Below are 24,613 nucleotides of genomic sequence, written 5' to 3' on the forward strand. Positions count from 1 at the left end.
TACATATAAGTTTTGTTTTCCTTTTATAAAATTCTTCTACTTCTGTGGTATAATTATTGTATATGTAATGCCTTCATTGTAACAGACAGAGCATAATATGTAGCCTAGCATTTTAATACTCTATTTCTAGCTGACTGTTTTTAATTCTTGGCTTTTCTCAGGACAGGAAGATGGTTCTGACCTATTTCGCCTCAACCCCAGAAGCATGCAAGCATCTCTGGAAATGTGGTGTAGAGAACCAATCATTCTACAAGTGAGAAGAAAGAAGAATGTCTGCTTCTGTCTCGGGGTCAGAGGAGGGGGTGGGGGGGAGCAGTTTAGCAGGTCATTTGAGAAGCATCTGTATGTTTAAATAGATTGCTTGCATAAGGAAATAGTGATTTCAGAAAGTTTTTATCTACACACTTAGATGACCAGAACACTAAGATGTGAAATACCTGTTTATTAATAAACATATATTTCAGTTGATTTCCCATCTGCTCTGAACAGAATACAGCTTTTTAAAAAATGCTCATTTTGACCAGAGCATAGGGTTAAATGGTCATTCTTGTGCAACAGGACTGTAAGTCTTGACCATCGAGTTAAACCCTCATTAGTTGCGAGGGTTGTAGAGTTCCTCCTATCACTCTGGGATGAGCTCCACCCACTCAGTCTTACTCTCTACAAGTGAGGAGTAGGGAGCCTGTCTGTTCTGCTTTAGTTTAATCTTTATTATATATTTATTTATATTTATATCCCATCCTTCCCATAGAGTTCAGAACCCTTCCCATAGGGTTACAGTTTACATTCACAGTGTTAACATTATAGGGTTTACATATAGGATTATTTACTGATGCTGGTAAAGGGTTGAGGGAGTGACTAGGCAAAAAGGTAGGTTTTTACAGATTTTTTAAAGTTAAGAAGTCCTTTAAGGGCGCTGATATGAGGAAGTAGACTGTTCCAGAGGTTTGGTAAGAAATGGGAATAAGATTGTTTCTAGGCTGTCTGGGGTTGGAGGGAGTGTTCTGATGGTGTATGTCGGCGTATTTCATCTTGGGAGCGTTGCATTCTCTTTGGGGTGTAGAGAGGCCTTTAAAAATGCAGTGTTTGGTTATGGGCAGCCAGTGGGCCGATATCAGTGTTGGAGAGACTGGGTCATGGGCTTGTAGGTTTTTCAGTAGTCTTATTGCTGTATTTTGAACTCACTGTAGACGTCTGGTGTTTTTTTGCTGTAAGACCATTGACTAAAGCAGGGGTGCCCAAATGGTCGATCGCGATCGACCAGTAGATCGCAAAGACAATGTCAGTCGATCGCATTGCCTTTGCGATCTTGTTCTTCCTGCTTCCCCGAGCCAGGCCAGGCGCGTACAAGCGCCGGACCCACAAGCTTTCACCTCCGACGTCGATTCTAACGTCGGAGAGGAAGTTCTGGGCCAGCCAATCGCTGCCTGGCTGGCCTGGAACTTCCTCTCCGATGTCAGAATTGACGTCGGTGGTTGGGAATGCTTATGGGCCTGGCGCTTGTATGCGCCAGGTCTGGCTCGGGAAAGCAGGGACAAATCGACGCGGTGGCTTGGGGGGTGGGCAGGGGGAGAGAGAAAGAAAGACAGGCTGGCAGGGGGAGAAAGAAAGACAGCCAGGCAGAGGAAGAGAGAAAGACAAAAATAAAGAGGGGGAGAGAGACGGAAAGAAAAGGGGGGCAGAAAGAAAGAAATATTGGATTTACAGTCAAAAGAAGGAAGTGCAACCAGAGACTCATGAAATCACCAGACAAAAAGGTAGGAAATAAGATTTTATTTTCAATTTAGTGATCAAAATGTGTCCATTTTGGGAATTTATATCTGCTGTCTATATTTTGCACTATGGCCCCCTTTTACTAAACCGCAATAGTGGTTTTTAGTGTCGGGAGCTGCGAGGGGCATACAGCGCAGCTCCCTGTGTTAAAAACCACTATCACATTTTAGTAAAAGGGGAAGGGGGTATATTTGTCTATTTTTGTATAGTTGTTACTGAGGTGACATTGCATATTTTAAAGTCATCTGCCTTGACCTCTGATAAAAACCCCGAAATACAAATGATAATTAACATTTTATCCCAGGACAAGCAGGCATGATATTCTCACATGTGGGTGACGTCATCTACGGAGCCCCAGCGCGGACAGCTTTTCAAGCAAACTTGATTGAAGTTTCAAGTTTGCTATGCTGCACCACGCATGTGCATGCCTTCTTGCCCACTAGAGGGCGCATCCCCACCTCGTGGTCCTCAGTTCAGTTTTTTCCGCAGAGCCAGAAGCCCTGTGGAATTTGTGCTTTTCTAATTTGCCTTCTGATACCGCGGCTGAGTGTTTTTTTCTCGGTCGCTGTACTTAATTTGTGTTTTTATTTTGTTCGTGTGTCTTTTTTCGTAAAAAAAAAAAAATAACCTTTTTCGTTCGGCTCCGGGGGCTCCCAGTAGCCGCGGCCGCGGGACCTCGTTCGTTCCCGGCCGGTTTTTGGGCCCATGTCCCGTCCCTTGACGGGTTTTAAAAAGTGCACCCGGTGCGATTGGCTGCTTTCCATCACCGATCCCCACCGGTGGTGCTTACTTTGTCTGGGTCCTGAGCACCCGACCGACTCCTGCACTCGGTGCTCTACTTTTCAGCCGAGAGCTCTCCGCCGCCGTCGCGCTCGGATGGCGGAGCTCTTCGCTGTCGACCCCGCGGCGGGGAAGGCTTCGACGTCGGCCCCGGCCTTGACCTCGGCCTCGACTCCCTTGACCTCGCCCCGACAGCCTGCTTCGTCGAGGCCGGCGTCCTCGACCCCGAAGTCGACGGTGGGTAAGTCCTCACTTCCTTCTTCTCTTCCAGCCTCGAAGAAGCCATCCTCGGGCTCATCGACGGGGGCGGGTGGGCCGTCCTCGGCCCCGCCCCGGGCGTCGAAGTCGGGTGCCCCGCGGGAATACTCGAGACCGAGGTCGCCCTCGAGGGAGCACCCACCGGCCCAGGATCTGCCGACTATGATGGGGGTTCCCGTCTTTCAAGACTTGCTCCGTGCGCTCATTGCCTCGGAACTGTCCGGTGCCCTCGCGCACCTCCAGCCGTCTTCGGCCTCGTCAGCCCCGGCTTCGGCGGCCTCGGTCTCGGTACCCTCGACTTCGGCCCCCGGGGTGGCTTCGGCCTTGACCCCGACCTTGCCCTCGACCTCGGTTGACCAGCCTGAGCGGAGCGTGCGGCCTCGGGACAAGGTGCGGAGGGTTCGGAGGATCTCTTCCTCTTCTTCCTCGTCGAGGTCCTCCCAGGGCTCCTCTCCCTCGGGTCTGCCTCGGGCGAAGCATCGGCCGATGAAGCCCAAACGTCAACGGGGCTCTCCTCGACGCCGCGGTCGCTCCTCGCTGACCGAGGCTGAGATCCTGCGGGTCTCCGAGCTCCGCCTCGATAATCCGAGGCTTTTCTGTTCCTCCGAGGTGGAGTTTTCGAGGGACTCTTCGCCGAGACGGAAGGGGCGTGCCTCGGTGCCTCATACCCCGGGGACTTCCCGCAGGGGTTCCTCGGGGCATGGGCGGACCCCGACCCCGTCGAGGTCGCTGGGTGCGGCTTCTTGGGGTTCGGGGTCTGGCACCGGTAAGGAGCCTCGTTACTTCCGTGAGGCTTCCCCTTCTTTTTTGGCGACGCGGGCTTCTCGATCTCCCTCTCTGCCTTCGAAGCCCTCCTCCTTTTCCAGATATGTGCTTGAAATGGGGAGGGCTTTGGACCTTGACCTTATGTCAGGCTCTCAATACACTTACGCCCCATTCTGGACCTCCGGAGGCTCAACAAGTTCCTTGTCCGGGAGAAGTTCCGTATGTTGTCCCTTCCGGTCCTGTACCCTCTGTTAGAATCGGGGGACTGGATGTGCTCCCTGGACCTGAAGGAAGCATATACTCATGTTCCGGTGCATCCCGCCTTCCGCAAGTTCCTCAGGTTCCAGGTGGGGGAGTTGCACCTCCAGTATCGGGTCCTCCCCTTTGGACTGGCTTCGTCCCCTCGAGTCTTCACGAAGTGTATGGTGGTGGTCGCGGCAGCCCTGAGATCTCGGGGGCTGCAGGTGTTTCCCTACCTGGATGATTGGCTGATCAAGGCGTCCTCCAAGGAAGGGGTTATTTCAGCGACCCGACAGACTATCATCTTCCTTCAACGTCTGGGGTTCGAAGTGAACTTCCCCAAGTCTCAGTTGTGCCCGACTCAATCCCTTCAGTTTATCGGGGCCGTGCTGGACACGGTTCGCCTCCGTTCGTTCCTCCCCCTGCCACGGTTGGAGGTCCTGCTTCGATTGAGTCGCCAGGTTTCGTTGCTGCCCTCAGTTTCGGCGCAACGCATGATGGTTCTGCTCGGCCACATGGCGTCGACGGTCCATGTCACTCCGTTCGCCCGTTTGGACCTGAGGCTTCCTCAGTGGACCTTGGCCTCCCAGTGGCGTCAGGATCCGGGACCCAGTCTCCTCCCCTATAACTGTGACTCCTTCCTTGAGACGCTCGCTCCGTTGGTGGACCAACTCTTCCAATCTTTCCGGGGGTTTGCTCTTTCTCGTTCCTCCGCATCGCAAGGTCCTGACCACGGACTCTTCGGAGTACGCATGGGGAGCTCATCTGGACGGTCTGCGGACTCAAGGTCTATGGTCAGCAGAGGACCGGAGTTGTCACATCAATGTTTTAGAACTTCGTGCCATTTTTCTGGCTGCTCGAGCGTTCTGCCACCTGCTGCACGATCAGGTAGTCCTTGTGCAGACGGACAACCAGGTGACCATGTATTATGTGAACAAACAAGGGGGAACGGGCTCTTGGTCCCTGTGCCGGGAAGCCCTGCGCCTTTGGGAATGGGCGGTCTCCCAGAACATCTTCCTGCGGGCGGTTTACATTCAGGGAGAGAAGAATTGTCTAGCCGACAAACTCAGTCGTCTTCTCCAGCCGCACGAGTGGTTGCTAAACTCCTGAGTTCTGCGCGAGGTCTTCGACCGCTGGGGGACTCCTCAGGTGGATCTGTTTGCCTCCCCGGAGACTCGCAAACTGCCCCTCTATTGTTCTCGGATGTACTCCCCGGACTGTCTCGAGGCCGACGCCTTTCTTCTCGACTGGGGAGGGAGGTTCCTTTATGCGTTTCCTCCTTTCCCTCTGATCTTGAGGACGTTGGTTCATCTCAAGGCGTCCAGAGCCACTATGATTCTCATTGTGCCTCGTTGGCCTCGTCAGCACTGGTTCTCCCTGCTCCTTCAACTCAGTGTCAGGGAGCCTCTGCTTCTGCCTGTCTTTCCCTCTCTGCTGTCTCAGAGTCGGGGTTCGCTGTTGCATCCCAATCTTCAGTCTTTACATCTGACGGCTTGGTTCCTTTCCCTTTGACTTCACAGGTTTCTCAGTCTGTGAGGGAGGTTCTGGAAGCCTCGCGTAAGGTCTCGACTAGGCTTTGTTATTCTCAGAAGTGGACCAGATTTTCTTCCTGGTGTTCCTCGAATCATCTGGATCCGAGTTCGGTTCCGGTGTCTTCGGTTCTGGAATATTTGTTGCATTTGTCCAAGTCTGGGCTGAAGACGACTTCCATTAGGGTGCATCTCAGTGCGATTGCTGCTTTCCATCGGCATATCGAGGGTCGATCTCTCTCTCTTCATCCTCTGGTGATACGTTTCATGAGGGGTCTAGTGAATGTTAATCCTCCTTTGAAACCTCCTCCTGTAGTTTGGGATCTTAATGTGGTTTTGGCTCAACTGATGAAGCCTCCCTTCGAGCCTATTGACAAATCTCATCTTAAGTTTCTCACTTGGAAGGTGATCTTTTTGCTTGCGCTCACGTCCGCTCGTCGGATTAGCGAGCTGCAGGCTTTGGTTGCGGACCCGCCCTTTACTGTGTTCCATCATGACAAGGTGGTTCTTTGCACCCATCCTAAATTTTTACCTAAGGTTGTGTCTGATTTCCACCTCAATCAGTCCATTGTTCTTCCGGTGTTTTTTCCGAAGCCCCACTCTCATCCTGGGGAGGCGGCGCTTCACACGCTTGACTGTAAGAGAGCGTTGGCCTTTTATCTTCAACGCACCAAGTCTCATCGGAAGGTTCCTCGTTTGTTTTTGTCCTTTGATCCTAATCGGTTGGGACGTCCTGTTTCCAAGCGCACCTTGTCCAACTGGTTGGCTGCTTGTATTTCTTTTTGCTATGCTCAGGCTGGTCTCGCGCTTCATGGTCGGGTCACGGGACATAAGGTCTGAGCGATGGCAGCTTCTGTGGCGTTCCTCCGGTCTACTCCAGTGGAGGATATCTGCAAGGCTGCCACTTGGTCTTCGGTTCTTACTTTCAACTCCCACTACTGCCTGGATACGTTATCCAGGAGTGACGGCCGGTTTGGCCAGTCAGTTTTGCGTAATCTGTTTTCCTAAATTGCCATCCTCCCACCTGCCCTTTTTTGGTTGGCTTGGAGGTCACCCACATGAAAATATCATGCCTGCTTGTCCTGGGATAAAGCACAGTTACTTACCGTAACAGGTGTTATCCAGGGACAGCAGGCATATATTCTCACAACCCGCCCTCCTCCCCGGGGATGGCTTCTTTGCTGGCTATGGAACTGAGGACCACGAGGTGGGGATGCGCCCTCTAGTGGGCAAGAAGGCATGCACATGCGTGGTGCAGCATAGCAAACTTGAAACTTCAATCAAGTTTGCTTGAAAAGCTGTCCGCGCTGGGGCTCCGTAGATGACGTCACCCACATGTGAGAATATATGCCTGCTGTCCCTGGATAACACCTGTTACGGTAAGTTTTTTAAAATTTTATTGTTGGTAGATCATTTTGACTTGGTCATTTTAAAAGTAGCTCGCAAGCCAACAAAGTGTGGGCATCCCTGTACTAAAGCATTGCAGTAATCCAGGCATGTTCCCAGGACAGATGGGTGACGTCATCCACAGAGACCAGTATGGAGAGTGCAAAAGTATACTGTCACTTTAACTTCCTAGAAGTTTTAAGACTGCCCATATTGCGTATGCGCAACTGCCTTCCTGTCCAATGCCGACTTGCAGGATCATCAGTTATTAGTTTCCGCAGAACTAAGAAGATGTGTGTTGTTGGAGTCTCTCCAATTGCACTACCTTTTTTCGCCTTCCCATATTGATTTTCTTCACTACTTTCTTTTTCTTTGCTATTACTTTATTTTCTCAGAGTTTTGTTCAAAAAATTTTACTTTTTCATTTTCAGATTTTCAGCTGGCCGCATCAATACTTTTTTAGTCGTGAATTTACTTGACTCTCTGAGGAAAAATTGATTCCTTCGATTTCGCATCAGAGTTTTTTCCCTCGATATCAAGGCCTTCTACCTGCTTCAAGAGATGTTCTCAGTGTAATAGGCAACACAATATACAAGGGAAACTCCAATTAGCTAAGGTGATATACAAACACCTCTCATTAATCACCTTACGAGCAGGATAAATTATTTGTATGTAAAAAATAACAGTAATAAAAAACTCCAAATGTGCTCAATGTAATAGGTATCTATATAGATACGTGGAAGTGGGTAAATGAATATAAATCCCAAAAAAGAAAAAAACTCCACTTGTGAATCTAAAAGCACTATTCCAACTGAAGAAAAAGGCCTCAGGTATTCATCTTGGCAGATCTTGAAAGTTCAAACCTCCTCCACCCACATCATCGGCCAAAAATCTTCCAGAGAGAATGTGCTATAACCACTATTCTAGCAGGACTGAGACTATTAGCAACTTAGCATATAATGTAGGTAACAGTGATATAAGAACATAAGAAGTTGCCTCCGCTGAGTCAGACCAGAGGTCCATCTCGCCCAGTGGTCCGCTCCCACGGCGGCCCATCAGGCCTATTGCCTGAGCAGTGGTCCCTGACTATTTCTTTAACCTACCTCTACTCCTATCCCTATAACCTACCTCTACTTCTATCTGTACCCCTCAATCCCTTTGTCCTCTAGGAACCTATCCAAACCTTCTTTGAAGCCCTGTAACGTGCTCCTGCCTATCACAGCCTCCGGAAGCGCATTCCATGTATCCACCACCCTCTGGGTGAAAAAGAACTTCCTAGCGTTTGTCCTAAACCTGTCCCCTTTCAATTTCTCCGAGTGCCCCCTTGTACTTGTGGTTTCCCATAATTTGAAAAATCTGTCCCTGTCTACTTTTTCTATGCCCTTCAGGATCTTGAAGGTTTCTATCATGTCTCCTCTAAGTCTCCGCTTTTCCAGGGAGAAAAGTCCTAGCTGCTTTAATCTGTCGGTATATGAGAGATTTTCCATTCCCTTTATCAGTTTAGTTGCTCTTCTCTGTATTGATCGACTGAGCAAAGGATGATTTTTCATTTCAGTGCAGTTGCACCTAATGGCTTGAGTCAAGAAAGTGATCTTCCCTAAGCGTGGAATGGGAGCACTTCTGAAAATGCTACCCTGGAGGTTCTGGATTTTATCTTCCTACCTGAGAACCTAAATTTGGCTTCCAAAACCTCCTTACCACTTTTCCCTAGGTCATTGGTATCCACAGGTTCCTCCCCAGCACTGTCTAAAACCTTATCTGGGTGATGCATGAGGTCCGCTGCCTTCACACCAGGCAGGCAGTCAAGTGATCAAGCAAATCCTACATGCCTAATGATTGAATCGCCTACTACAACAACAACCATCCTAACCCTTCTATCCTGGGCAGAAGCCCCTGGAGCAAACAGCACATCTCAGCACCAGCCCATGTGTATGGATCTTGAACTAGTGGGTGCCCTGTCGATGTTGAAGTTTCATGTTGTGGTGGCCATGGCTGTAGAGAGCATATTACTGATATTGAGGTTTTTTTGCTGCAATGAAATGGCTGAAGTGAGTTGCTTTTAGATGCTGAAGTTTCTTTCTCTGTTAGCCATGAATGTTTCTTGCTTCATCGGCAATAACTATCATGAGCATTCTGGCAAGTGTAGATTTCTCGATTTGATCAGCAACCCACTAATATCTTTTTCTTGCTAATTTGTAATCACTGACTGCTCAGTGACACCTTCACTATTTGTACACTGTAATTCGCTGATTGTACAGCTCTCTTCACTGTGAACCGCCTAGAAGTTGCAAGATTATGGCGGTATAGAAAAATAAAGTTATTATTATTATTATGACTGTTTGCTGGCATTCTGCTGAGTTCAATGACTTTTCTTTTGCAGGTTAGAGAAGTCCAGTCAGGTGCGCACGGTTTCCAGCAGTAACGTATTCTTTAAAGGGAGTCGGTTCCGTTACAGGTAAATATTGACAGTAAGTAACCATCACTGAATATAGTTCATATATGCTGGAACATGTGCTATGTGCTGCATGTTGTAGACTTGGCTGTTTTTGGAACCTGTGCAATGGTGATAGTATGGTGTGCTTTTCTTGTGCTTGCTTACTGTATATCCATTGTCTCTCAGGGGTTTTCAGAGCTTAACAAGATATAAACATGATGGCAGATAAAGGCCAAATGGCCCATCTAGTCTGCCCATCCGCAGTAACCATTATCTCTTTCTCTCTCTTGAGAGATCCCATGTGCCTATCCCAAGCCCTTTTGAATTCAGACAAAGTCTCTGTCTCAACCATCTCTTCTGGGAGACTGTTCCATGCATCTACTACCCTTTCTGTAAAAAAGTATTTCCTAAGATTACTCCGAAGCCTATCATCTCTTAACTTCATCCTATGCCCTCTCATTGCAAAGTTTCCTTTCAGATGAAAGAGACTTGATTCATGTGCATTTACATTACATAGGCATTTAAATGTCTCTATTATATCTCCCTTCTCCCGCCTTTCCTCCAAAGTATACAGATTGAGATCTTTAAGTCTGTCCCCATACGCCTTATGATGAAGACCATATACCATTTTAGTAGCCTTCCTCTGGACCGACTCTATCCTTTTTATATCTTTTTGAAGGTGTATCCTCCAGAATTGTACACAATATTCTAAATGAGGTCTCACCACAGTCTTATGAAGGGGCATCAATACCTCCTTTTTCCAACTGACCATACCTCTCTCTATGCAACCTAGCATCCTTCTAGCTTTCGCTGTTACCTTTTCAACCTGTTTGGCCACCTTAAGATCATCACATTGGTTACCAGTCGAACATAGAATAAGTTACAAAATTTTACTTTTAACATTTATAACAAAATTAAACAATCAACCAGAGTTCATTAACAGACTTTTAATTCCTTATAATACTTTAAAATCTCTTCGTTCAATGATTCAAAATCTTCTCATCATACCTTCTTTAAAATTAATCAATACGCTGCGCTCCAATAATTTTGCTGTCACTGCCCCTACTCTCTGGAATTTGCTGCCAAACCATTTGCGCAGTGAATCCGAAATAAAACAATTTAAAGCAAAATTAAAAACATTCTTGTTCCAGGATGCCTTTGAACAACAACTGCCCTCTTAAGAACAAAAATTAAAATTAAAATTATTACTTTTTACCCTAAACTATTGTGTTTTTCCTTTTTTTATTTCACTTCTCTTTTATGATTGTAGTTCTTCCCCTTTTTTCCTATTGTTTGAAGTTGGTCTATGTCTTATTAGTGTTTTATTAAGACACCTAGATTTTATCTATTATCCTCAGTTTTAATATGTTTTTATGTAAATTTTATATTGTACACCGCTTAGAAACCTGATTAAGCGGTTTAAAAAATCTTTTAATAAACTTGAAACTTGATCACATACAATCAAACCCAATTCTCAGCTCTTCTGTCGTGCATATAACTTCTTCACCCCTTAAACTGTACCAGTCCCTCCGGTTTTTGCAGCCCAAATGCATGACTTTGCATTTCTTAGCATTACATTTTAGCTGCCAAATTTCAGGCCAGTCTTCAGGCTTCGCCAGGTCTTTCTTCATGTTATTCATACCATCTGATGTGTCTACTCTATTGCAGATTTTGGTATCATCTGCAAAGAGGCAAATCTTACCCGAGAACCCTTCAGCAATATCATTTATAAAAATGTTAAAAAGAACAGGCCCAAGAATAGAACCTTGAGGCACACCACTGGTAACCTCTCTTTCCTCAGAGCTTATTCCTTCACTACTTTGGCCTGGTCCACTGATTATCCCATCTCATTAGATTGTGGTGCTTTGCAGGTGTTTTGGCCTGAATCTCCAGGTTACAGAAGATTCCTAAAAAAGGTTTTGAGTATTTTGGGACTATCACACTTCTGTTTTATCATATACAGTGTTGTATTGTGTGACTTAACATTGAACAAAGTCAGGTTCTACAGGCAGTAATGTGGTATTTCGCAGTTATTGATGCCTCTCTCTCTCTCTGTCATCTCTGTCTCTCTGTCGTCTCTGTTTCTCTCTCTGTCGTCTCTGTCTCTCTCTCTGTGTCTGTCTCTCTCTCTGTCTTTCAGATTCTATGTGTTGTCAAAGTGAGACATAGAGTTGTAAAAGAAACCCATTCTTGGGTTCTCTCCCTTGGTCAGATTGTAGTTCTTGCCTGGTGGCAGGATAGAGCATGCGTTGCTCCTGCATCTGCTTTTTTCTTTCTCTTTTCACCAGGATTATATAGAGCAATTCTCATTCATACTTTGTTAGGGAGTATTTTGATTTTCTCTCCCAGCTTTAGGAAATGGGCATCTCTGTTTCTGCAGGATGAAATGCATTTCTCCGTTATTGAACTGCATGTAGACTCTGGCTTTTGGAGGTTTTCGATTCAGTTTCTGAACATTTGTGTTTTTAATTTGGGGTCATTTGATTCTGCCTTTAGCGAGGGGCTGTGTTCTTTGCATGTGACCAGGATGAGGGCTTCTGTTAGTTTGTAGCTGGGGATCTCTGGCACTTTAACTTGTTCTGTTTTCTCAGTAGGAGGTTTATTGGTGTTTTATGTTCTCCTAAGAAATCCCAACAAGGTGCCTTGTTTTGCTCCATGAGAAAAGATAAGTCCTGTTTTTGTGCACAATAGTGAATTGTTTTACCTTTGAGACAAATTTGAAAGAAAACAGTGGAGATTTTTTATGCCAATGATAAGATTTCCATGTTACCTCATTGAGTGTCACCTAGTCTTTGTAATTTTTGAAAGAGTAAAAAATCGATCAACTTCTACCCATTCTGCACCATGCAGGATTTTTAGACTTCAATCATATAGGTAATTCCAGGGGGAACTGGAAGCCAGTGAGCATTTTTTAAAAGCGGTGTAACATGTGCATGCACGTTGGCAGGGTGACAAAGGCTTCTAGAAGTTGGGCAGCATCCATACGGGGCTTCTTTGGTGATGCCACTCAGATGTGAGAATATTTGTCCTGCTGTCCTTGGAGAACACTTGCTGCAGGTGAATAGCTTTGCTTTTCCAGCAAGTTTAATTTTTCTTGGGTCCATTGGAATCATCTGTGAGATCTTTAAAGTTGTTAATTCATATCTGAATTTCAGTTTGTCTCTTCTGCGTGTCTAGGAAGTAATTATTTGTGGTCTCATTGATGTCAAATAATGTTTTTTTAATGTATGCTGCCTTATCACTAACCCTTAACTTGTTAATTCTACTCAATCTGTAACATCTTTTAATCACTGTAAACCGCATATAAACTGTTATTATTATTATTCCATCTGAAGGATGTCTTATTTTCCCATAGATTACCAACCAAATCTCTGAGGGGCTCTCTGCTTCATGATAAAAACTTTTCTCACTTTTTAGCTTTTTTTCCTCCGATTGCCTTTTTTTTCATGCTTTCATTCCCTTGATTTACGCTATGTTGCATTCTCTGTGCTTACATTGGTTAGTCTGAAACACATGAAACTCGATCACCTAAGGTTCATGTTTTGTTTTTATTTATTATTAACCATTATTAGTGGCCGTGTTGCAAAGGAAGTAATGGAATCAAGTGCCAAGATCAAGCGGGAACCCCCTGAAATCCACAGGTAAGGTGAGATCATCTATGGTCACAAGAAGTTCTGAAGAGGGACAGTCTCAACTAATAAGCAGGATCAGTTCCTCTCTCTTTCTCCTCTTCATTTCATTTTACTGTTGCTTTGGGGCTTTTGTCTCTTGTTTCTATTGAAAAAAAACCTGACAAGGTAAAAAGAAAGAATCGCAGCATACAGCTAACTAAGTTCTTCTCCAAGACAAGCAAGATAGCATATGACACAATGTAATATGGTTTTTGTTCTTGGGCAGTAAGTGTAATTTCCTAATTGCTCATGTCTAAAAAATATAGAAAATGTCTTATATCCATAAAACTTTGCTTTTGTGACCAAATTTTGCAATTTATCTATGTAAAATCGGCAAATTGTCTTTTAATTCTTATAAAGTCATAAAAAGCAAAATATGAATCACAATTAACATGTATTTGTATTGAAGTTATACATAGGTGACCACAGAAGATTTAGAAATGAATAGTACTCTAACTGTAATCTATTTGTTATATCACACAGTAACGTACAGTCAATTTAATATCCAATTTGCAAGTTCTTCCAGAATTAATACAGGTACCTCTCCTCCCTTGTAACCAAAAAAAAACCCAAAAAAACCCAAAACTGTTGTAACTTCACTGGAAATGTCCAGGTAGCTCTTTTGTAATCCGCCTTGAACTGCAAGGTATAGGCGGAATAAAAGTCCCTAATGTAATGTAATAATTATATTGTTAGTCACTTTAATGAATCAGCCCCCAGATGTAGTCACATAACATAATATATAAAATTGGATTTCTATGCTGCCTAACCTTGGAGTTCAATGCGGTTTACAAAAGATTAATTAATAAACAGAAAGAAGGAATCGTAGCATCTAATTAGCCATCATGTTCTCATTATATAGTCCTTGATTGTAGCGTGCAAAGTCCAGTATATCCTGGTGGAAGAGCTCACCTTGCTCATCTTGAGACATTCAAGGAAAACATGGGAGCCTACTCAAAGGAGCATCAAGGACAAGGACTTTGAGCGATTTTACTTAGGGTGCCTAACGCCAATTTTGGCCATAGGCGGTAAAGGCTCTTGCACTAACCCGGATGTAAGAAATGCCGTGTGCCTTTACCGCAGCGTGTCAGTGCATTGTGATTACACATGCCCTCAATACACCCCTTCCTTCACCCACAGCCGTGGTATACCTTACCACCTGATTTACTGCACATTATATCTTTTTACCATAGTGGCAAGTACGATGCACTTGCTGTATTGTTTGCCTTGTGACAGTAAAAGGGCCCTTAAGTTTAGTCAGCTTGGAATCAATCTGAAATGTTTTGCAAAAAAAGGTAAATTTCAAAATATCAATGTCCTGGTCACAGAAGCAAAGTTTGAATTCTTGCCCATGTAACTTTTGTGACATGGGCAATTAAGAAAGCCCACTTACTACCCAAGTACAATAAATTATAAAATTGAGTTACATAGTATGTCAGATGTGGTGGCATCATCCAATGGAACCTGCAGAGAGCAACTTCCAATAGCTTCTTGCCCCCGTCACCATGCCAGGCATAGCAGAAATGTTGGTTTGTATCTCTCCCCTCATGGTCCGAGGCCTTTTTTCAGCAATGATAGCAGCAGACCACCAAAAACACACAAAACAATGGTAGAAGTGAAAGCTTTAATCTACAAAAAAAACAATGCCCAATGTGGCTACATTTTGCCTCAAAGGCTGCACCAGGGGCAGCTGATGACCAGATAGACACCACATTATTAGATCATTATGTTGCTTTGGGCACCTGCATTCTCCGAGTCTTTAATAAAGGACATTTTGAATGATTTTCACAACTGGGAGTTTTTTTGGCCTATGAAGCCTATCTGACACCTTTTTACTCCCAATTTTTTTAGTCTTGAAGAAAAGTTATGTATGTGTTTGGACAGGTTTAAAGTAGTTTCTCAATGCTTGACTGTTCTTATGCATTATATATGAATAAGTTATTAAAGGACTTTGATGTTTGAAACTTATTCTCCCTGAGTAAAACATATGGTAATACAAATCACCCATTATTATACTGTTGCCCAATGTGCCAACTTTCCTAATCTCTGAAAGCATTTCTTCATCTGTTTGCTTATTTTGTCCCGGGGGACGGTAGTATAACCCTACCTTTATATTCCTTCCCTTCACACATGGAATTTCTATCCATATGACTTCCACACTGCTATATGTGTCATGCAGAATATTTATTTTGTTTGATTCAATTCCCTCTTTAACATATAGTGCAATCTCCTCTCAAATCTAATCTACTCTGTCCTTGCAATATAATTTGTACCCAGGTAATACAGTGTCCTATTGATTGTCCTCCTTCCACCAGGTCTCTTAGATGCCTATTATATCTACCTCATCATTCAGTGCTATATACTCTAACTCTCCTATTTTATTTTTTAGACTTCTAGCATTTGTATATAGACGCTTCAAATTGTGTTTTTTCCTTGTATCTACAGACTGCTGAGAAGATGACAGGGATAATTTGACATCTTTACTCTGCTTCCCTCTTAAGCATTCTTGACTTTCTATCACCATTTTTGAAACCTCTCTTTTGGGACTCCCTGAATGTTCTGATTCAACAGTATCCTTCAAGGATACGCCACACCAAACCATCTGCTCCTTGGGCGACTGTTGGCTTCCCCCCTCCCCCCCCCCCCCACCAACTTAGTTTAAAAGCTGCTATATCTCCTTTTTAAACATTAGCGCCAGTAGCCTGATTCCATCCCAGTTAAGGTGAAGTCCATTCTTTCAGAAAAGACTCCCCCTTTTCCAGAAGATAGCCCAATTCCTAACAAATCTAAATCTCTCAACCACACATTGAGACTTCGGAGTTCTGCCTGCTTCTTGGGTCCTGCGCATGGAACAGGGAGCATTTCTGAAAATGCTACCCTGGAGGATCTGGATTTCAGCTTTCTACCCAAGAGCTTACATTTGGCTTCCAGGACCTCCCTCCCACATTTTCCTATGTCGTTAGTACCTACATGTACCAAGACAACCGGCTCCTCCCCAGCACTATCTAAAATCCTATCTAAGTGACTCGTGAGGTCCACTACCTTCGCATTAGATAGGCAAGTGACCAGGCAATCCTCATGCCCACCAGCCACCCAGTTATCTACATGCCTAATGATTGAATCTTCCACTACAACGGCCATCCTAACTCCTCCCTTCTGGGCAGAAGCCTCTGGAGATAGATCCTCGGTGCAAGAGAATATTGCATCTCCTGGTGGGCAGGTCCTGTCTACAGGATCATTTCCTGCATCACTAGGGTGATGATCTCCTTTTAGGAGCAAAGGGGCTGCCAGACTGAAGATGGGACTTCTCTGCAACACCCCTTAGGTCTCCTCTATGTACTTCTCTGTCTCCCTCAACTCCTCCAAGTCTGCAACTCTAGCCTCAAGGGAACAGATTCATTCTCTGAGAACCTGGAGCTCTTTTCAGTGAGCACGCACATATAATTTCTCACCAACTGGGAGATAATCATACATGTGACACTCGGTGCAAAAGACTGGATAGCTTCCTTCTTGCTGCTGGACTCCTGTCTGCATCTTATTATTGAGCTGCTTAATTAAATCCTATTAAGGTACTGGGAATGTTAGACTGGTATAGGGAGCCTTACGATAATTTGTGTTCTTTATTTAGTGTTTGAGTCTTAGCAAGTAATGAAATGTAATAAGAATATGTAATAACCAGTTCACCTGTTGTCCTAAGTAGGATGATGGACTATTTAAATTAAGACTATAAGTAAAGGAAATGAGCTAGGGAGGGGTGGGTGTGAAGGAATATAGACTAAGCCAGGCTCTGCCTGCCAGAGACTATCTTTAGCAGAAAGTTCAAGTGTAACAACTATAGCAGGCTTTTAATCTATGGATACTTGCTAAGTAAAGCTTGTTCTTTTAAGATCTAAAACTATATTTATAAAGGAACCTACAGTTTAGCTTTTATCCCCCAAATTAGCAAAGCTCAGAGCAAAATAAAGTATACTTTCCCAGAGAAATATCCTGTCTCCTCTCCTCTGAAAGACTTACCTTGGACTATTCTTCTCTCTATATCTATATGTTTGACTTGTAAGGGACTGCAACAACAGGCCCTTTGTTTTTTGTTCATCTTGGATTTACATACATCCTGATACTAGCTATCTGTACTTTGTTTTAGCATATCCTCAGCAATTCTGGGTATCTCTACTGTGTTCACCCTATTGTGTTCCTAGTGGGGACTAGCCAGCTATCTCCTCTATGTTGTGTTATTAGTTAAAGTAGTCTGTGAAGAGGATGATCTTTATCTCTTTCTTGAAATTTACGGTGTCCTTTTCTAGTTTTAATTCCTTTGGAAGGGAGTTCCACCACCTTGGAGCCATCACTGAAAACATTTTTGTCCTGACACTTTTGTATTTAATGTCTCTGTATGAGGGTATTTCCAGCACATCTTTCTTAAACCCTACTAACTTATCAGCTTTTACCACATTCTCTGGCAATGAATTCTAGAGTTTAATTGCACATTGAGTGAAGAAATATTTTCTCTGGTTTGTTTGTGCTAAGAGGTGAGAGGCTGATATGCACGAATGGGAAGAGAGACTTTGGGGTGATAGTGTCTGAGGATCTGAGGGCAACAAAACAGCGTGACAGGATGGAGGTTGTAGCTAGAAAGAAAGGAGGTGGTGATGCTCTTGTACAAGTTATTGGTGAGGCCCCACTTGGAGTACTGTGTTCAGTTTTGTGGTGTTTTTTTAACACATATTTTATTAAATAAAAAAAAAACAACAACCCAACTCTGACAAATCCAGTATACCATGGGTTCATCAGTGCACTGGAAACAATACTTTCCAAATAAAATGCTCAGCCCCCTGCCCCCCCTCTCAAACACTTCATCAGTGACAAACTCCCTCCCTCCCACCCCACCCCAAGCATAAAACATCTCCAACTAGGCATTAGAATAATGTTTTCGCCATGCACTAAACTTTTTCCACAATCTTTCAAAGGTACCAATTCTGTGCCTCAAATAGGATGTCAATCTATACATTTCATACCAGCTATCCAGTTTATCAATAACTCAAGTCCACTCCAAAGTTGGTGAGTTTTTCCAGGCAGCAGCCACCACCACTCTCGCTACCGTGAGCCCAAGCTTACAAAATTGGGCTTCATCATCTTCCACTCCCACCATCGGTTCAGCAATGCATTTTCCACTCACAGCCAATGGAAAGATCCCTCAACATGCCTGAACTAGTAATATAATGTTTTACTTGTAAATAGAGAAGCAGGTCACCCCCCTTCCAGCCCATATTTCCTCTGCAAATCCCCAAATGCCTTAACCTGCTTAGTGGCCCCCTCATAACACTGCCCTACACTTACCAGCCCCTTCTGCTCCCAACGTTGAAAAACCCTTGGCAATCACCCCAGATCAAACTCAGGATTGAACCGTAAGGGAGTATATCAAGAATACTTATGTCCTTCCATCAACCACGCTCTAGTTTGCCTCCAAACTTGCAACGCCACTCTCCGAGATATGCCCCCCACTCCAGAGCCCCTGTGTTCAGTTTTGGAGGCTACATCTGGCTAAGGATGTAAAAAGACTTGAAGTGGTCCAGAAGAAAGCGACAAAAATGATATGGGGCTTACGCCAAAAGATGTACATGAAGAGAATGGAAGACCTGAATATGTATATTCTAGTAGATAGAATCCCACAAAAGTACATAGATTTCATGCTATCTAGGAAAAAGCACTGGACTTGCTACTACTACTAATCATTTCTATAGTGCTCTAGACTTCCCCAAATCACCTTAATAATAGTTTATGGACTTTTCCTCCAAGAACTTCTTTAAACCCAGCTGCACTAATAGCATTTACTACATCCTCCAGCATTGATCTCCACTATGTGTTGAGGGTAAAAATATTTTTTCTCATTTGTTCTAATTGTACCAATTAACTTCATTGCATGTCCTCTCATTTGTATTTTATGAAAGTGTGAAAACTGATTCATGTTTATTTGTTCTATTCCTCATTATTTTATAGACTTCTGTCATGTGTCTTCTCAGGCATCTCTTATCTAAGCTGAAGAGCCCTAACCAAAGGTAAAAGAGGTTATTAAGTTCAATTTATTAAATATACCGCAAATATAAAACCAAAGTTAAAATCTAAGCGGTTTACAATGAATATAAATTGGGGAGGTAAAACAATACAAAAACAAATTCCATTACATTTAAAGAAAAAAAAAAGTTTAGATTACAATAAAATTTGCGAGGGAAAGGGGAAAAAAAGGGGAAGCCATAATATAACCTATTTAAAAAGAAAAAGTAAAAAGAATTTGGAGTATATTAAAAAACCAAACTATGAGCAAAATGCTTGAGAGAAGTAGAATGCCTTTAATGTAGGGAACAATTTTTCTTCACGGATATAAATGGGAAGAGAGTTCCAAAGAGTAGTTGCCATAACCAAAAATGAAGAATTTCTGTGTATATCAAGAAATAGCTGTCTAAAAGAAGGAACACACAAAAGATGTTGGTTTGATGAACAAAGAGATCTCCGAACAGTATAATGCACCAAAAAACTGTGCAAGAAAGAAGTCCAGAGGACATAACTATAAAAGTGATTCCTGTATATTATATTTGTAGGGGATTCACTAGGCTATAGGAAAAATATGTTCTACTTTAAGAAATGGAGTCACATGGTCGAATTTTGAACATCCATATAATAATCTAACCGCAGTGTTTTGAATCCCTTGTACACAATGTAACTGATAATTTGGCAGACCGATCAAAACTGAATCAAGTTTAGTTAAAACTAGAGAATGAATCAATATACAAAGGGAACGTTGTTGAAGAAATAAATGAACAGAACGAATTTGTCATAGAGTAAAAAATGAAGAAACAACTTTAGAAATGAGTATGAAAAGATAAGGTATTATATAATGTTACTCCCAGAATTTTAGTAGTAGCCAAAAGAACATCTTTGAAAAAAATGGAAAAGGATTTGAATGAAGATAATTGGAAGCAGCATAAGCTTGTCAAGTTAGATGGGAAGCATTGATAAGGCTAAAAAAAGGATTTGAAAAGAAACTTATTGTCAAGACAAAAACTCATAGCAAAATCTTTTTATCCCAGGACAAGCAGGCAGCATATTCTTAACTGACGGGTGACGGCACCGACGGAGCCCCAGTACAGACAATTTTAGAGTGATAGCACTCGAAGAACTTAGAAAGTTCTAGATAGTCCGCACCGCGCATGCGTGAGTGACTTCCCGCCCGACGGAGGCACGCGGTCCCCACTTTCTTAGTTTCCGCGGAGCTAAGAAGACGCGTCTTTTTCAACGGCTGTTGAATCTTTTTTCCTCGCCTTCCCGCTCGCGCATTTAGTGGAAGTTTTACTTCCTTAACTTTTTTCTTGTTTTCTTTCTTAAAAAAAATATATATAAAACATATTTTTCTTTTTTCTTCGTTTTTTCGGCCGGCCCCGGCAGGGCCTGTTGGCAACATCGAAGCCTCAACCTTCAATTTTGTGGCGGCCGTTTTTCCCTTCATGCCCCCTCAGTCGGGTTTTAAGAAGTGTCAGCGGTGTGCTCGCCCTATTTCTTTGACTGACCCACACAATTGGTGCCTCCGGTGTTTGGGTTCGGACCATAGGGCTTCATCTTGCACCTGTTGCGCTTCTCTCCAAAAATGCATTTTGAAGAATCGTAAGCTTCAGCAAAAACTTCTCTTCGGTACCGGGATGGAGGGTCCCTCGACTTCCACTCCGACGTCGGCTGCTTCTACGAAATCGGTACCGACTCTTTCGACACCGCAAGAACTTTCTTCAGTGTCGCACCCTCCAGGTAAGCCAGCTAAGAAGCCTTCCCCTACCCTGGTAGGCCCTCAGGTCAAGTCAGCAGCGAGCCAAGTCCTGCAGACCTCGAGGTGCCCTCGCAAACGCTCGGCTCCCATTGAGGTGAGTGCCTCGTCATCGGCCACCTCATCTCTGGGGCGTAGAGCAGCACCTATGGTACCGCAGAAAAAGAAAGCTGTACCAGTGCCTTCTTTGGACAACCGTATTGCAGCCATATTGCAGGTCCAATTGAAGGAGCAGTTACAACAATTCCTTCCGGCTCTCTTGACACCGAACCTTCCGATGCCTGTTCCGTCTGTGCCTTTGGTGCCGAGTTCTGCTCAGCCCATGTTATCGGCTTCAGCACTTTCGGCACCGGTCCATTCAGCTTCGGTATCCATGCCAGTATTATCGGCAGAACCAAGAGCCTCCCACCATACCGTTACATCGGTCTCCGATCCAGTACCGTTTTTGGAGCCGACTCAACGTCATTCTTCCCATAGTTCCCCAGGTACCACGTCGGTGCGGTTAGGCAAGTCGGTGTGGAAATCTGTTCGTGGTGACACCTCGACACCGGTCTCCCGAGGTCGCTTACCATCGGTGCGAGACCCTGATCTTTGGGATGACTCTGAAGAACCTCTGGGTTCTGACGATGAGGTTTCTTCTGATGAGGATCCATCTGTCCAGGAGCCTGGCAGTAAGCCTGACCAGACTTCTTTTTCTAAATTCTTAAGGGAAATGTCAGAGACACTGTCTATCCCCTTAGAGTCAGATTCTAAAAAGTCACAGGCATTTCTTGATGCGTTGGACTTCGACCAACCTCCTAAAGAGTTTCTAAAGTTACCCCTTCATGACATCCTAAGGGAAACTTTTTATAAAAATCTTGAAACTCCATTGACTATTCCCGGAGCTCCACGTAAGCTTGACACCCTTTATAAGGTTATTCCTATCCCAGGGTTTGACAAACCTGAGCTTTCTCATGAATCTCTACTTGTGGAGTCTACTCTGAAGAAAGTGGCAGGAGCTAGTGTGAGAGGGTAAGGCTGTGGATCGATTTGGCAAGCGTTTGTATCAGAATGCTATGCTTGCCAATCGGTCGGGTAATTATGCCTTTCATTTCTCTTTCTACCTTAAGAATCTGATTCAGCAAGTTTCTACTCTTCAGCGTTATCTCCCTGAGCGTAAAGTTCCTCTATTCCAACAGCACACGTCCAGTTTGTTCCAACTTCGGAAGTTTCTGGTCCGCTCTATATATGACACCTTCGAGTTGACTACCAGGACCACTGCAATGGCTGTTGCCATGCGACGTTTGGCATGGCTTCGTGTCTCCGAACTGAATGTCAATCACCAGGACCACCTTGCAAATGCACCTTGCCTCGGTGATGAACTTTTTGGCAAATCTCTGGATTCCACCACTCAAAAATTATCAGCTCATGAGACCTGGTGGGATACTTTATTGAAGAACAAAAATAAATCTCCACCTACTTGTTCTTTTCGACAGCAGTCTTCCTATCAAAGACGTTATACCGCTCGCCCTCTTCAGCCTTCTCGGACCCAACCTCGTAGGCCACGTCAACAACAGCAGCAGCAAGTCCGCCAACAGCAGCTGCAGCCAGTGAAACCAGCTGTTCCGCCTAAAGCTGCTCAGCCTTTTTGACATGTTTCTAAGGGACATAGCCAGTCTTTCCCCTTCATCTCCTCTTCCTCAACCCATAGGGAGTCGTCTTCAGTTTTTTCTCAACCGTTGGGAACTCATCACTTCAGACCATTGGGTTCTTGCCATAATTTGTCACGGTTACTCTCTCAATTTTCAGACTCTTCCACCAGACAGTCCTCCAAAAGAGTCTGCTTTAAACACGTCTCAGTCCTCCCTACTATTACAGGAGGTTCAATCCCTTCTTCTTCTGAATGCTATAGAGGAAGTCCCTCTAGATCAGAGAGGACAGGGGTTTTACTCCCAGTACTTCCTGGTCCCCAAAAAGACCGGAGATCTCAGACCCATCTTAGATCTCAGGGAACTCAACAAGTGTTTGGTCAAGGAGAAGTTCAAAATGCTCTCCCTCGCCACACTTTATCCTCTTTCACTCAGGGCGACTGGCTATGCTCCCTAGATCTCAAAGAGGCCTACACTCACATCCCTATCCATCTGACTTCCAGGCGGTACCTCAGATTTTTGATCCATCATCGTCATTACCAATACACAGTACTGCCCTTCGGCCTCGCATCCTCCCCCAGAGTCTTCACAAAGTGTCTCATAGTGGTGGCTGCTTTTCTACGGTCTGACGGGATGCAGGTTTTTCCTTACCTGGACGACTGGTTGATCAAAGCTCCTTCATCGCAGCAAGTGCTTCAAGCAACGAACCAGATCATCTCTTTCCTTCATCTTCTGGGTTTCGAGATCAATTTTCCGAAGTCGCATCTCATTCCCACCCAACGACTTCAATTCATTGGAGCGATCCTGGACACCAATCTCATGAGGGTGTTTCTTCCACCCGACCGTCTCCAAACCCTCCTCCATCTCTGTCATCAAGTGCTCCCCCTAGTGCACCATTTCTGCCAGGCACATGATGGTTCTCTTGGGTCATATGGTCTCGACAGTTCATGTTACCCCCCTCGCACATCTTCACCTGCGTACTCCTCAGTGGACCCTGGCCACTCAATGGTCCCAGACGACAGATCCTTGTTCACGACACATATCTGTGACATCGTCTCTTCGGCAATCTCTTCAATGGTGGTTGAACTCGTCAAATCTTTCCAGAGGCCTTCTGTTTCATCTCCCTCCTCATCGCATGATCATTACCACAGATGCCTCCCCGTATGCCTGGGGAGCTCACATGGCCCACCTACAAACTCAAGGTCTTTGGACGGTCCAGGAGCGTCAACATCACATCAGTTTCCTGGAACTCAGAGCAATGTTTTATGCTCTCAAGGCATTTCAGCATCTTCTCTGTCCCCAGGTTCTTCTTCTGTGCACAGACAATCAAGTCGCAATGTACTACATCAACAAACAAGGCGGGATGGGCTCTCGCCGATTATGTCAGGAAGCTCAGAAAATTTGGTCTTGGACGACAGCTCGCAGTCTATTCCTCAAGGTGAACAGAATTCATTGGCAGACAACCTCAGCAGAATTCTCCAACCTCACGAATGGACCCTCGATCCTGCCACTCTCCAGTCCATTTTTGCTCAATGGGGCACTCCTCGGGTGGACCTTTTTGCAGCTCCTCACAACCACCAACTGCCCCAATTTTGTTCCAGACTCTACTCCTCTCATCGTCTGGCAGCAGATGCGTTTCTCCTCAATTGGACGCATCGGTTTCTTTATGCCTTTCCTCCTCTGCCTCTCATGTTGCAGACTCTATTCAAACTCCAGAGGGAGACAGCCACCATGATTCTCATTGTTCCACGGTGGCCCAGGCAACATTGGTTCTCCCTTCTTCTTAAACTCAGTTCCAGGGAGCCCATAGTTCTACCAGTGTTTCCCACACTGCTTACTCAACAGCAGCAATCCCTTCTACATCCCAACCCGCAATCTCTGCACCTGACAGCTTGGTTTCTCTCGGGCTGAGTTCGGCTCAAACACTCCTTTCTCAGCCGGTCCGTCATATTCTTGATGCCTCCAGGAAGCCGGCCACTCTCCAATGTTATCAACAGAAGTGGACTCGGTTTTCTTCCTGGTGTCTTCTTCATCATCATCCTAATCCAACTTCGTTGGCTGTAGAACTGGTCTTGGATTATTTACTCTTTTTGTCTGACTCTGGTCTCAAGTCTACCTCCATCAGAGTCCACCTCAGTGCTATTACTGCTTTTCATGAGCCTGTTCATGGAAAACCTCTTACTGCTCATCCTTTGGTTTCCAGATTCATGCGGAGCCTTTTCAATGTGAAACCACCTCTTAAGCCTCCTCCTGTTATCTGGGACCTTAATGTGGTCCTTTCTTCTTTAATGAAGCCTCCCTTTGAACCATTGGCCACAGCCCATCTCAAATTCCTCACTTGG

At 44.6% G+C, this 24,613-nt stretch overlaps 1 protein-coding gene across 3 annotated transcripts in view; it reads left to right on the forward strand.

The window, feature by feature from the left end:
* Positions 1 to 24,613, forward strand: part of FRMD5 (FERM domain containing 5) — a 102,559-nt gene that overhangs the window by 55,033 nt on the left and 22,913 nt on the right. For 2 of the 3 annotated variants that reach the window (XM_033919687.1, XM_033919689.1), the window contains exons 10-12: positions 162 to 253; positions 9,112 to 9,186; positions 12,738 to 12,806. In XM_033919687.1, coding sequence (XP_033775578.1) covers positions 162 to 253; positions 9,112 to 9,186; positions 12,738 to 12,806 — 236 coding nt within the window. The remainder of the gene's footprint in view (positions 1 to 161; positions 254 to 9,111; positions 9,187 to 12,737; positions 12,807 to 24,613) is intronic. The other variant, XM_033919688.1, reaches the window with a different exon arrangement.

The sequence above is a fragment of the Geotrypetes seraphini genome, chromosome 14, assembly GCF_902459505.1.
Source record: "Geotrypetes seraphini chromosome 14, aGeoSer1.1, whole genome shotgun sequence".
Taxonomy (NCBI): domain Eukaryota; kingdom Metazoa; phylum Chordata; class Amphibia; order Gymnophiona; family Dermophiidae; genus Geotrypetes; species Geotrypetes seraphini.